At 37.6% G+C, this 13,219-nt stretch overlaps 1 protein-coding gene across 3 annotated transcripts in view; it reads left to right on the top strand.

Moving 5' to 3' along the window:
• MTM1 (myotubularin 1) overlaps positions 1-13,219 on the top strand; it is a 41,228-nt gene that overhangs the window by 7,662 nt on the left and 20,347 nt on the right. For all 3 annotated transcript variants that reach the window (XM_017737530.1, XM_008636155.2, XM_017737529.1), the window contains exons 2-6: positions 813-884; positions 1,796-1,868; positions 3,365-3,459; positions 4,481-4,591; positions 5,477-5,578. In XM_017737530.1, coding sequence (XP_017593019.1) covers positions 822-884; positions 1,796-1,868; positions 3,365-3,459; positions 4,481-4,591; positions 5,477-5,578 — 444 coding nt within the window. In that variant the 5' untranslated portion in view covers positions 813-821. The remainder of the gene's footprint in view (positions 1-812; positions 885-1,795; positions 1,869-3,364; positions 3,460-4,480; positions 4,592-5,476; positions 5,579-13,219) is intronic.

Here is a 13,219-nt window from a genome sequence, read left to right as displayed (position 1 = left end):
CCCCCCCCCCCCCCCCACTCTCCCAAACAAGCAAACAAACAGAATCTCTTCAAGACTGCTGTGATGTCAGATCAGTTGATGAAGGGAGTGTGAGTAGTGAAAGGGAAGTGTTTTCCCAGTGTTATTTCTAGAATTCACTTGTGCAATGTTGGGAAATTAAGATGATGAATCATCTTGTGATGACACGCGAGATTTTGTCTTTAATTAATACCATTTAAAAAATAAATAAAATCCTTTTCCTTTAAATACATGAATGTTGTTCAGACCAGCAGGCTGGACACTCACTCTTTTGGTGTAGTAACTGAAGCTCCAGTTAGGAAATGGGGGATTGTTTTTAACTGGAGAAGTACTGTGGAAGTCCTGCTTTTTCTTGTTTTGTTTTTTAAACTTGAAACACTTGAGTGTATTGACATGCTTGTGACTTTGAGAGCTGTGCAATAATACTCCCAAGTAGGTTGCATTTCGTAATATGTGTATACAGTGACTTAAAATAAGCACTCTAATGTCTGTTTACTGAACTAATACTCGTATTCCAACATCTGAATTCCAATAGAGAGCTTGAGTCAGAATATTCCTTATAATAAGGCCTGATTGCAAAGCTAGTAATGAATTTCTTGTTAGATTTGGATGTTTTTGAATAGTAACCTTCAATTACAAGGCATTGTGTAATTTTTTGAATTACTAGTACCTTGCAAAACATTCTTGTAAGTTCTTGATGTCTACCTGTGGACCTCAAAAGTCTAAAATCTCTCCTGGAAATAGTCTGTAGTTCAGGAGGAAGTTTAAGTCTCCGATTTGTGTTTACTTGTCAGATACCTGGCATGGCCTCATCATCTGCACCTAAATATAATTCAAACTCCTTGGAGAACTCCTCAAGCAAACGGGTGAGTGTAACTTTTTTCATGTTTTTATTTTTTTACATCAGAGTTCCCAGAGATCATTGTCTTGTATATTTGGTTAGAAAAATAAGTATTTAAATGGCTTATTGAATGTCTATACTTATTTTTATTGCTAAAATTCTTATGCCGTTAACTGAGATGATTTAAATATCTTTTGGAGTGGATAGGCAAAGTGTTCTCTATCATAGCTAACGAGACCCTCCTTAAAATCAATTCTAATATACTTAGTCTTATCCTTGCTTTCTACCTTGAAATATTCTGTGGCATGCTTGAAAATTTTTGGCACTTCTTTGCCTTAGAAAGATTCTATATTGCAATTGCTAAGTTATACCTTGTTACATTTGTCTGGCTCAGTTTTAAGATGTTCATCTGCGGTGAAAAATACATGAAACAATCTAAATACCATCCCCCTCTGCTTTCTAATGCTGTGCAGCTGAAGAAAATGTAACCTGGGTGCAAGAAAACAGAAACTACTGAACGTGGGAAAGTCACAAATGAGTAGATTGTGTGTGATAGTTGTGAGTACATTGCTTAAGTAATTTCAGTTGATTTGTTCTTCCAAGCCCAGTGTACTTGGAAAATTAAATGCACAAAACTTCCAGAGTGTTTAGAGTATAGAGGCTTAATTCCAATTTAATACAAATATAACTGACTATTCTTTTAGGAGAAGACTAAAACCTGCTTATGTTTCAGATCTGTTCAACCTTTAAATGTTTCATAGTTGTATTTTAAGATAGTGGTGTGTATTCCTGTTTTGGTTCAGTGTGTGAATTCCTACTTGGGCAAGACCTGTTCTTTCCCATGCAGGAATTACCTTTAAGCTTGGGCTTTTTTATTTTTAATCTGGAACTTGAAATTGTAAATAAACCGTTGTGTGCTCTTGTGCTTCTCTTTAGACTCTAAAAGATGGGACTAACTGGGAACAAAATGAAGAAATACCTCGTCTGCCAGGAGAGACCAGGGTTACAGGTATGAAGCTCCATGGCTGCCTGATGCAGTGATGTTCAGCAGTCTGGCAGACACTTATATCTCACTGAACTGTTTTGTAATTTGGACTGGTTTGGGTGGGGGGCAAAGGTAAGTCATGCTTGAATGTAATGAATTTTTCAAAGAAATTGTGAAAGGGACTTTTTATCATTTATCACAAATAACTTTCTAAGTCTTTAAAATCTTGGTTTTTAATCATGCTCACATGGCAGATCTTCCAATAGAAAGAAATTGCAAGTCATGTCCTAATTGTATCTACAGATTAAGTAGCACATGTTGAGTGATGAGAGATCCTCCAAGCTTTTGGAAGTCAAGAGAATTCTATGTGCCACCCAGTATGCATTGATACGTTGTAGAGCAGTGTGGAATCCAAGTCTAAATGTGAATTCCCAAAGTACCATCTTATGCTTCCTTGACGCAACAGAGCATGAACAGGGCGCCTCTGCTCTTGTTGGCCTTTACATACAAAAGTGTGGTAGCATAAGGGAGATGAATGTATTATTAGTTTTCTTTTCTTGATGGAAGCTCTTCCTGAAATGGAAGTCTTTGCTGGGGTCTGTCTTTTACTTGTGCTGCTTCTCCTCCCCTATGCCTGGCTTTGTTGGGTGGATTTGTAAACAAGATTGGCTCAGTTGAGAGCAAAGTGGTAATTCAGAGGAAGTAGTTTTGTTTTTAATGAAGAAGGTGTAAGGGAGAGGGTGTGGGACTAAGATGGATGTGTGATGTGATCCTTATGAAAACTGGCTGTGCTTTGGGGCACTGCAGTGAAATAGGCACTTTTTGTGCAAGGCTGGTAAATAGATTGGGCTTAAAGAAATGAGTGGACAGGGAAAAATAAATGGAAGTCTTCAATGTCATGGTTGGACTCAATGATCTGAGAGGTCTTTTCCAGCTTGAAGGATTCTGATTCTGATTGCATTGCTTCACTTAAATCTTTTTGAGTGGTATGTGTTAGTATTTGTTCTGTTACTGTCCTTGCTGAAACACTGCTGATGGCCCTACTCTGTTTGATTGCCTCAAATTGAAATGTAATGTTTCTCTGCAGCATGGTGAATTTCCTAAACACTCTACAACTTGAACTCTGCTTCAGTAGAGAATTGTTTACAGAATGGTGTAATAGTATCAGCAATGTATTTGTTATGGGATGGTGAATAGGCTACACGTTACAGTAATCACAGTACTCCCTGTTCTATGTCCTGCCCTCTCCTGTGTAGTGCTGAGAAAGAAAACACAAATATAACTAGGGAAGGCTACTGAAATCTGTGCACTTAATTTGGACAAGTTTAGTATATGAGTCTTCCGAATTTTTTTAATAATTCAAGGAGATAAAACTCAGATGTATTACTTTCTAAATTCATTCACCTCTGAGTGGCTCTTATGAGTACAGCTCTCATTTCATTTTACTGCTACTTGAGTGATACTGTCCTTAGTTCCCATTTTGTCTTTTCATAATCTTTTACAAAATATGTTTCTTACAGACAAGGATGTTATTTATATGTGTCCATTTAATGGCCCTGTTAAAGGAAGAGTGTACATCACAAACTACAGGCTGTACCTAAGAAGTGTGGAAAATGTGAGTAATATGCCACAATTACTTCATGGGATGAGTTGGCTTTAAACTCTCTTCCGTTCACCCCCACCGCCTTTGATTTATTTTGTGGCCAGTTCATTTATTTCAGTTTTGGCACACATGTGCTTGTAGAATTGCATGGGAGGCTTTTTGCTTGAAATGGTCTATAATGTTTGTAATAACCATATCTTAATTCTGTAATGACTAAATAGTAATTGCCTTTGTGCCACTGAGAAATCTGTATTAAAACAGAAGTCCTTTAAAGTTAAATGTGTTGTAAAAGTGTGATTTTTGCCTGGTAAAATTACAGTTTGATCACTTACAGTGAACAGATACCTTTATCTTTTGTCTGTCAGAGCTTTTTTGATAGCTGTTCCCTTTACACTTAATCTGTGATAGATCAAGAGCAGCAACTAATGATGTGCAACAGTTCTTAAAATAGCTGTCAGTAAACCGAGACTTTGATTGTCCTTACTGTTAGAAAAGAAAAATACTTTGATCAATAGAACCTTTTGTGGGTGCAGGGAGTGGTAATGTGTTTGATAAGCAGTGACACGGAAGAGCATAAAATGTGCTTGTAATCTGTTTCGTAATATGGGTTTTTTTAAAAAATAAGGATTTGGGACTATTGAGCTAAGGTCTTTCTGGTTTTGGCTAACTGTACTAGTAAGGTCTTTTTTTTGTTTAGTTCTACTTTATGCTGTATATCAATAAAGCAATATTAGCAGGCAGGGGCAGTCAGTATGTAGCAGAAGGCATCTCTGAGGGTGTTGCCACCTCTTTTCCTGCATATTGAACAAGGCATGAAGTATTTTTGTAGCGTGTTAAACTGGATGATGCTCAAGGCTGTAGAGTGACTGTACAGACTTCCTAACATGTTGGGAGAGGAGACTCCAAGGCAGAAACATGCTTTTGTTTCCTGTATGTATTTCATGTCTGCTTTCTATTCTGGAATGCATAAGAACATTTTGCTTGAGTCTTCTTTTCACATTAATCTTTTCCTTACTCAAAACTTTTCTTGCAGGATCCAGTTGTGATATTGAATGTTCCATTGGGAGTAATTTCAAGGATTGAAAAAATGGGAGGAGCTTCAAGCAGAGGAGAGAACTCTTATGGATTAGATATAACCTGTAAAGTAAGACTTTCCAATAATTCTCTAGATTTCATTTCCTACTGGTTTTTTTCTCACTGATTACCTATTTGTAGGAAGGAAAAAGTACATGCTTACGTTGAATTTAAAAAGAGCTTCTTGAAACTGGACAGAAAAATACCTTTTGTATAAAGGGCTGTTTAACTGTCCTCTTTGCATTCAAGCACAGGTATTGGTCTTGCTTTCCAGATCACTAATTGACAAGGTTTTGCACAGTAGTTGTATTTTAGGGCCTTATTCCTGCACTGCTTTATTTCATTTGTTCTAAAAGGAATATTTTTAATAATTCTGGTATCTTTCAAGAACACCTCAGATGGGGTCTTTGTAAACTATAAAGCCAGTGAAAAGTTTATGTAAAAAAATCTATAGTCTTACAAAAAATGGGCACCATGACAGTCACGGGGGGAGTTCCCAGTGGATAATTCAGGGTCCTTTGCTGGATTCATTAATCAAGCATGTGCTCATTTGAGTCTTAGCAGTCAATGTGCAGATTGCTTATTTTTGACCCCAGTGATGAGAACATAGGAACAATGTGTTCTACACAGATTATTGGCAAGTGTTTCTTTCGAAAACACGGTAATTCCCATCCTGCAAACTTTCAGTAGCTGGTGAGACTTTTTAGTGAATCAAATAGAGCCATTTCTGATGGCTTCATGTCGAAGTGGCGTTTGTAGCACAGAGTGTGGTGCTGCTTTATTTTTACAATTCTTACACTCTATTCTATTTTATGGGATAAGAAGTAAAACTGAACAGGACTTGAGCTGTGTTACAAGCAGATTCTAAATCATGTTTAGTGTATAATATAGCACTTGTACAGAGAGAAGCATCTTACAGCTTTGGTTCACCTAACAGATAATGGCTTTGTTTTAGGATATGAGGAATTTACGGTTTGCATTAAAACAAGAAGGGCACAGTAGAAGAGATATATTTGAAGTCCTCACAAAATATGCTTTTCCCCAGTCACATAACTTGGTAAGTTACATCATTTCTACTGCTGAGTTGTATTAATGCAGAGTTCTTGCCAATTAACTTTACCTATTTGACCTAGTAATGGCTACATCATGGCTGCTTAAAAAGTATAGCCACAGAATCTGGTGTTAGCATAAACTACCCAGCAGCTTTTATTTTGTGTATTTACAACACTTAAATCTATGTATTTTGTAAAATCATGGATGTACTCCAGATAAACTGCTGAGTACCTCTGCTCCATACAGGTTTCATTGCTTAGAAACTGCAAGTTATCCTCCCTAATTTGGGAGTATAGGGAATACATGCCTTACTTGATTTCTTGAAAACATTGATCAATCAGGCAGTCTCCAAGGCAATGATAAATATGAATTACCAAGGGTTTTACTTCAGGAGAAGAAGATATGGTAAGACAATACTTGTTTTATTGATGAAACTAATGAAAAGTATAACAGGAATACATTTATGAATTTGCACAGATTTATTTCAGGTTAAAAAAGTGTCGTATGGAAGGAATTGAGCAACAATGATACAAGCTAATCATTATCTTCCGTTTCTTTGAAATCTGTGCACTGTCCTTGGTGTGAATCATTTGACAGCTCTTTAGTAAATGCTTTATTTTGTCCATTGTAATATTCAATTTACACTTTATTGGTGTGCTTTAATTTAGGATAATTGTATAAGAGTACTGTTCACAAAGTATTGGGAGGTTCTGCTCTGAATTCAAAGAATTGTTGCGTTTACAAGGCTGTAGGAAGAATCTTATTTCTTTCTATGAATATATGTGTCAGTCAATGGGCTGGACTCTATAAACACTTAATTCTTTAAAACTTTTTTGCAGAAATTTTCATTCTGTATGCGAACTGTGGAGCGAAAGCAGAAGGGAAAATGCTTTTGCTTAGAATATTTCATATTGTTGACAAATAGGCTTTAGAATTTAAATATTCTAAGCTTTTGCTTAGAATATTTCATATTGTTGACAAATAGGCTTTAGAAATTAAACAGATTTCTACCTTTGGGTAGGTGTGAAGAGTTGTAATCACGAAGAAGATGGTTGTTAAAGAAGTGAATATATCTAATTCTACTGTTGACATTTTATCAATTTTGAAATAGAGAATGATTGAAAGTATGACAGGATATGTGGACTTTGAAAGTACGATGGAAAAGAAGAAGCTGTATGTGGAAATATCAAGTTAGGTAGAGGTTCAGGTCAAAAGCAGCTTCTAGACATCATGGGGTCCTGGCTTCTGTTGCAAGAGGGTTGTAGATTGGGTTGTCCCGGGCACAGTCAAGTGTATTGTTGAATATTTCCTGCACTGTAGATTCCATCATGCCCATGCAATCTCATCCACATTCTCATGCTGAATAATTTTTTTTTTTGAGGATCGTATGTAGTGAATATGGGCAAATCAAGTTGTAACTGACTCAGGAGAATGCCAGGGCGTGAATAACTTGGTGATGAGATGTGGACTTGTATTAGGTTTTGTCCTCCAAAAAGACCCAGAGATCCTGTCTAGTGATGGCAGTGAGTAATGTGTGGAGTTGTCCACTTCCTGCTTTATTTGCTGGACCTGTTGAACATAGTAAAGCTCATAATTATATGGTCTATGTGAAGGCCACTTGCTGACAGAAGTTAAGCTTAATGACAAAAGTCTTGGTTGAGGCAGTAGTAATTTGGCCCTCGGATTCAGTAAAGCACAGAAGTTGGGAAGATAGTGACAATGTGGAGAGAGAGTGGCTGTTCTTTGTGTCATAGCGATGTCTGAAGCAGGGTATACCCATTAGAAATCAGGATTACTTTGGAGGGAAATAAAGTGAGCCTGTGTTACATCTGAAGTTGCAGCTGTTCTTATTTTCTAATGTCACAGTGTGGATGAGCCCTTAACTTTAACGTGAGCTAAGCAAGTGTGTGATTTTTTGGTGTGCTTTCATTGTATTTTGGCAAGGCCTTTAAACTGATCCTGCTAAAGGTGAGTGCTTCTGCCTGGTTTTCCATTCCTGCCTTGCTTTTTCCTGCATGAGTTTGAGGCTGCATGATGAACCATATAGGGAACTGAAAGGAACTGAAGTTAAACAAGGAGATAAAAAAAAAGCTTTACTCTGAATTATTTCCTGTCTTGTTAGTCCAAAGTGAGAGTGGGGTCAAGGTGTCTCTGGGTGGATGTGAATGAGGAGGGGTGATGGCACTGCTCCTTTCAGTGGCTGGTTTAGAACAAAGTTGCACAGTGTGTCTGGACTGTGCATGCCTGCTTTCCCCTTGGAGTGCTCTCTGATGCTCTGGCCATGTACCCAGCTCATTCAGGGAGATGTTCTACAAAGAATGTGCTGTAGTTCCCCATGACAGCTGGGTGGAGATGGAAGCCCTCTGCTACTCAAATCCTGGTCTCCTCTCTGCCTTCCCATCGTGTGGTTCATCATTCTTCTAATACCAAACGGATAGTTGTATAATCACTAAGTAAGCCAGTGTAACTCACTTACCCAGCACAAAATATTTTGGTTAGTCTTGTGCTGCTTTTAATAATTTGGGGAGACCTGGTTTGAAATCAGTATGCATCAGAACCAGTGCAAGAGTGGACATGTGAGTGGAGCAGGGAGGAGAGAAAAGAGGGAGATGTCCTGATTTTAGCAATATGAAAATTTAGCTCAGACCATCTTGTGGAACTACATCCTTGATGTTTAGCTGGTTCAGCAACACTGATGCTTGTACAGCTCTGCAGTGGAAAGAAGGTATCATCAAGACAATAAAGTTCTAAAGCTTTATTGTCCTGATTTTTATCTGTATTTTTGTATTTTAGATCAGATTTTTATGATTGGTTTTCAGCTGTAGTGGAACTATATACTAAGAACCAATCCTGAACAGGAACTGGTAGAGATGCCTTGCTTCTGTTTTCTTCATGCTGTGCCATTCTTGTACAAACAGATGGTAAATAAAACCCAAAAGATGATTTCTGGTGGAGTGTACTTAATGTTTTCAAGATTTGTCTCCATCATCATCCCAACAGAAGTGTTGGAGAGCTTATAATAAATCAGAGACCTGTTCACAACTGTTCCTCTGTGCCTCAGCATAGTCCTTTGTGCTCATGTGCAGAAGCTAATTCTTGTTTGTCTCCAGTTTGAGCATAGGTTGGGTTCAGATATCCTTGAATCAGTAACATAAAGCAAAATCTGGTAGCTCGCTTGACTGACAGCATAGCTGAGGGGAGCAAACAGCTGCTGTTGGTAATCCTCTGTTGCATTTGTAAACTTGTGCTAATTGAAAGAAAATTGTTGCTGAACGTGGGTTTTTTTGAAGTTTGAAAAAATAAAACCGAAATAGCCAAACCCCCCCAAGTGAGATGTTTTAGTACACCACAAAAGATGAGATATATTTGGTCTCTGTAGTTCAGTTTCTACATAGCAGCTGCTTCACTTCCTGATCTTATCATGAAACTACACATCATCATTTTTATAAGATTGTTCAGCACTGTGATATCTGCACAATCTGTGTTTATTCCTAACCCTGGTAGGTCTGTGGGAATGCCCATTCTGATGAGACCGGTGGCTGTGCTGGCTGACTTGGACTGCCCCTGATGCCACTGCTTATCCTGGTAATTTAAAATGTCTGAGTGTCAGCTCATGCCACTGTTGCTGTTGGATCTACAAAGATGACTTTAGATGGAGTGAGGCTGGTGAAGGGATCTGACAGAGCACCTGAGTTTGCAGAGAACCCCTTGACTTGAGGCTTCATTCTCCATGACAGTCAGAGCCAGGGCAGTAGTGGTGTGAGGTGACAGCATTCACAAATGATCAGAGGGCAGTTTCACCAGCGCTGCAGTGTCTTACCTTAGTTCTTAGATGAACGGGTGAGATGTAACTGGCTAGATTGTAGTAATGGCATACTAAATGCCATTAATAGTGGCAAGGATAATAATATATTTATTTTTTAATACACTGAGAAACTGTCAGCCTTCACAGTGAGTAAAAACTTAGTGATTTATAATATATAAAAAGCATACACCAGTGAGTTAGAAATAGGAAAAGCAGTTGATTTTCTTCACAGTTGTGTGGCATCTTGTTCTAGTTTTGCTGCTTTCTTCTTTTGCAATGCATAAAGATTGGTCAAATATTTAATAAATTGTGTCTACGTTATATATTCGTGTACAAGTATAACATGTATTTATGTGCTGTGATTCCATAAAGAGTAAATATGTAACTATTGTATTTATACTGATATTTATAAATTTACATTATGTTTATACTGCTACATAGACTGCTTGCTAAACTGTAATTGTCAGATTGCAGGTGCTTTCTCCTTTATCTCACAGAACTATGTTGTGTTTTGAGCAACCAGTGTATTGCATATTATTTTTGTGTACGAAAGGAGAGGATAAACTGAATGTTAAAGACAAGCACTCTGTCTGTAGGAGGCTTAAAAAAAGAGACTGTATTGAAATTGTGGTTTAACACCTGCAAGGAAGTAAACAATTATTTGCACAGCAAAGCGTAAAAAGTAGTTTACCAAAAATGTTACAAGATTTGAAAGATTTTTTTTGAAGTGTATTAGCCTTCTGGTTCAAGTGAAGCAGTAGTCATCTGCTTTTAGACTGTGGATCTGCAATGAAATCCCTACTTCAGTTTTGTGCAGGGGCTTTAATTTGGTTTTGCAAAAATCTTAGCTGATGTATGGCAAGCCTTGCTTGGTTTTGCCAGCTATAGGTATTGAAAAGTCACAAAATTTGCACCCCATAATTGTTCTGAGTGGTGATTTACTATACTTGATTTCTTATTGTTTAATGTTTTCTTTGATTTCTTCTTTCTGTTTCCCATGACAGCTGAAAATAATTTGAAACCGATTTCTAATTAGTTGACAGACTAATTGGAATTGATGGGTTTCCATCAGACATATAGTATTAATCTCCATCAAACTTAGAATAGATATGATCAGTGCATTGGAAGTGACTGCAGATTATCCTACCTTGGACTTGAGATGTGAGATAAAACAAATAATCAGTATAACTTGAGGTAAATCTGTGTTTTAAGTAGCTTTCAGCTAGCCAGTCTCAGTGCTGAGAGGAGGGATGCCAGCTCAGGCTTGCTGCCTGAAACACTGACGTGTTGAGCAGGTAGCCTGCCTGAAACTTGTGCTGCTGTTTGTCCTTTGTATCTAACCAAACTAATGTGGAGTTGTCTCAGGTGCACCTGTACAAACCATAGTTCTGCTTTTTGGTTATATGTTCTTGATTTTGAAAAACCTATCATGATCTCAAAAAACCCACAATGAAAGACTCTTCTATTTTACTGCAATATTCTTCTGAACCTGAATATCTCTTGTATGTAGATTGATTTTTTTTTTTTTTTTTTTTTTTTTTTTTTTTTTTTTTTTTTTAATTTCCACTCAAATCTGGACACATCTGATGAAGCTGCAGTTGGTTTAATTCCTGGGAAGATAGACTGTGTGCAGGAGGAGCTGTGGAGAAGAGCGAGAGGCAGGATTAACAATGAGAGAAGGGGATGGCATTTTGTGTGTGGAGCGAAGAAAAAATGAGTGGAGGTCAGAGTGGAGACTCTGAGTACATAAAGTATTTGGGGAGGAGGAGGATCTAGCAGGGATATACCATAGATGTGAAGGGAAGATGTGTGAAGAAGACATGGAACTGGCCAACCTTTTATTATTCTGGTATTTGCAAGGCTTTCCTGTATGAATAATGGGGCACTGAGAGAGGCTGGCAGGGCTTTTTTGCCTTGCGGGGCCATGAGATTCCGAGAGCTGCTGGTGTCGTTCTTCTCCGACCTTCCTCTGCCCTCTCCATCTGAAGGATATAAATACACACCCAGCTGGTCTGTACTCAGTGCCTGTGGGCAGTGGAGTGACCTCCCTGCTTTCATGCCCACATGAATGTGTGTGTGTGTGTGTGTGTGAGGGGCTCTAATGTGAAGGAACTGTATCCACAAAAAGCTAAGCCATGTAATTTCACTAAGATAGCACCTCTCAAATCTTACATCAAGTGATAAAGACAACCTATGCATATTATACTGTGAATGCCATAATTTCTCCTTCCCATTTATTTCTATTTCATTTGCCTGCTGCACTGTAGAATTGCATTCAGATTTCATGCACTGTGAGGTGAAAGCTTCAGCAGCGTTAAGACATAAATGTCTTAACATATTGCATTTATTCTGTAATCTTGGGTTATTCAGGACAAAAGTGGAAATATGTGGGTCGTTAGTGCAGATGTGAAGCTAACCTGAGCTATAGCAAAGCCTTCTGGGATCTAAATATGTATTTATCACCGTTACTTGTTCGCTATAATGTGGTTTATCAGTTTGGTTGCATTAGAATAATAAAATGCCCAATTCAAGAAAAAATGTTATTCAGTAGAAATTACTTTTTTTTGCTTGAAACAAAATGGGATAATGAGCAAAATGAAGTAATGTCCAAACATGTGCTAAATGTGGCTTTTACTGATACAGGTAATAAAATGCAGCTGTATCCAAGCATATATCTTATGTTAAGTATATGATTCTTATATTTAAATGGTTATAAATGTGGGTTGCTTCTTACAGTCAAGTTAAACTGTCATTAGAAATTAAATAGAACTATATGAATGGAGTATAAATGTATGTAGAGTACTGCATTTATGTATCTCCTACTCTGTTTTAATGACAACACAGCAATAATTGTGTATTTTGTTGGGAGAAATGGGCCTAAGGTAGGGTGGGCATATTACTGTATTTTAGGCTCCGGCAGTTAGGCTGGACTAAAGCTCAGGCCATATTCACAGAGTGTTTCAAGTCTTATCTGAGAAGCTGTTGGAGGTGGTGAGGATGGAATTCAGGTCTTTAATCTTTTGGTACAGCAAGTAAGAATTTCAGTTGTCACCAGATGAACTGTGCAGCCTGTACACGGCAGTGCACATCCAAACGTGTGTATAAACCTTTTCCTATAATTTATTCAATGCTTGCAGAAGAAAAATAATTTTTAGTCTTCAGGATTTTAGAGACTGGTCATTTTTAAATACTGTTCTTGAGTAGTATAATGCAGGAGTTTTCTCTGAATTGTTCACATAAAAATCTGAGTCCGAATTTTGCTCCATATGCCTTTGCATTCATTGTAGTGTTCTGTGATTTGTTAGACATCAGATTTTTGCTGGTTGATCCGTTCTACTAATGAGTTTCTTTTTATTGAGCAACATAGGAAGAATTTGTACTACCTGGAATGTCAACAAAACTGATGAAGTGTAATTGCACTTAAATAGTTGTGGGTTGTGTGACTGAAAGCTTTTGTAGCAGATGTGGTAAAGCTGCTGTAGCCAAGCATTTTAAATGAATTATGCTGTACATAGTAGGACATTGTTCTTTCAGAAAGGATTCAGTCCATCCCTTCATGCATAATAAATTCAACCCTGGTTTTTAAAAGGTGAAAACAAAATGCACTTTTCCCTCTGTTGTCTTGTGGATTTTTTTTGTGGGTGACATGAGCAGCATATCTGCTATTTATTTTAGTTTGGAACAACACCTTTATGATTTTTGTCAGTAAGTAAAAACCTGTTCTATGTAACAGCTATCACAGTGCACTGTAATAAACCTGTGAGTTCTACTTACCAGGGCTTCAGATGGGTGATTTTTTCATTCTTATGAGGAAACTTGCAGTAAGTAGGAACTTAAATA

Source organism: Corvus brachyrhynchos, unplaced genomic scaffold (assembly GCF_000691975.1).
Source record: "Corvus brachyrhynchos isolate BGI_N302 unplaced genomic scaffold, ASM69197v1 scaffold346, whole genome shotgun sequence".
Taxonomy (NCBI): domain Eukaryota; kingdom Metazoa; phylum Chordata; class Aves; order Passeriformes; family Corvidae; genus Corvus; species Corvus brachyrhynchos.
The sequence above is the reverse complement of the archived record's forward strand: the minus strand, read 5'-3'. Positions and strand labels throughout refer to the sequence as shown.